A 1,019-nucleotide genomic window follows, 5' to 3' on the forward strand; every position below is an offset into this window, starting at 1 on the left:
AATTGATTGACTGGCTAGCTGACGGGATAGCTCACTTGCTAGCTGATTTGTTGATTTGTATGGCTGGTGTTTGATTTATTAACTGATTGCCTGACTTTCTGATGGAACTCTATCTCCAGAACCCCTCGCCATGTTGTTGGAGACGGTCCTGTCTCTGAGCGCCACGTCCTGGCTGCTGGTGATAGTGGGCGTGGTCACACTTATTTACTTCCTGACCTCCGACAGAGACAACAGAAAACTCCCGCCGTCTCCAGGCCTGGCTTTGCCCATAGTTGGACATCTGTACATGATGAAGAAAAACCCCATAGAGCTTTTGCAGAAATGGAGAGAAAAGTAAGCTATAGTCTTACGTATTCATTATTCATATTATGACCTTCAAATCACGTATTATCAGAGTATCACAGGGTTATTACAAGAATACTGACTACATATCTAGATTGAACACTGTTATTGTTAGTAATAATTGTTCATTTATGTACAGCGAGTGACTGTGGGTCTGATTGTAAATGCAAGCATATCATGTGTGTATGTGTACAGATGTGTGTGGAAGAGAGGCTGAATGAGTAAATTAAAATTTGTAGAAACCATAGACTGGGATTTTTTATTAGACTAGCTCTGATTAGACCTAGTATTTAATTAGGAATTTTCTAGAATACTGTGTGCAGGAGCTTGAAAAAATATTCACCTGTTAAGACAAATTGATAAAAGTCATTGTGCAAAAGTTGAAGAATCTATGTTTGATATGTACCGTAAGTAAGGAGATATTTCATAATAAGTTGCGCCATGCATTTTCGACGGCACTATAGGCGTAAGTTGCAATACTATGAATTCAATTTGTACTCTTAACTTTTATTCCACACAAGGCGCTACATGATTCATGATCTCTTCTCTCAATCTAACAGCATAATTATACCATGCCGACCCCATCGTTCGCCCCAACATTCCCTTCGCCAACTCTCTCTCTCTCTCCCTCTTTCCCTCTCTCCCTCTCTCCCTCTCCCCCCCCCTCTCTCTCTCTC

The 1,019-nt window shown here is 40.9% G+C and overlaps 1 protein-coding gene across 1 annotated transcript in view; it reads left to right on the forward strand.

Moving 5' to 3' along the window:
- LOC101849608 (vitamin D 25-hydroxylase) overlaps positions 1-1,019 on the forward strand; it is a gene marked incomplete in the record, with an annotated part of 24,854 nt that overhangs the window by 9,214 nt on the left and 14,621 nt on the right. Inside the window, 1 exon segment of the mRNA XM_005096692.3 lies at positions 120-333. Within this exon segment, the coding sequence (XP_005096749.2) occupies positions 131-333 (203 nt within the window).

Source organism: Aplysia californica, unplaced genomic scaffold, assembly GCF_000002075.1.
Source record: "Aplysia californica isolate F4 #8 unplaced genomic scaffold, AplCal3.0 scaffold00135, whole genome shotgun sequence".
NCBI classification, from domain to species: domain Eukaryota; kingdom Metazoa; phylum Mollusca; class Gastropoda; order Aplysiida; family Aplysiidae; genus Aplysia; species Aplysia californica.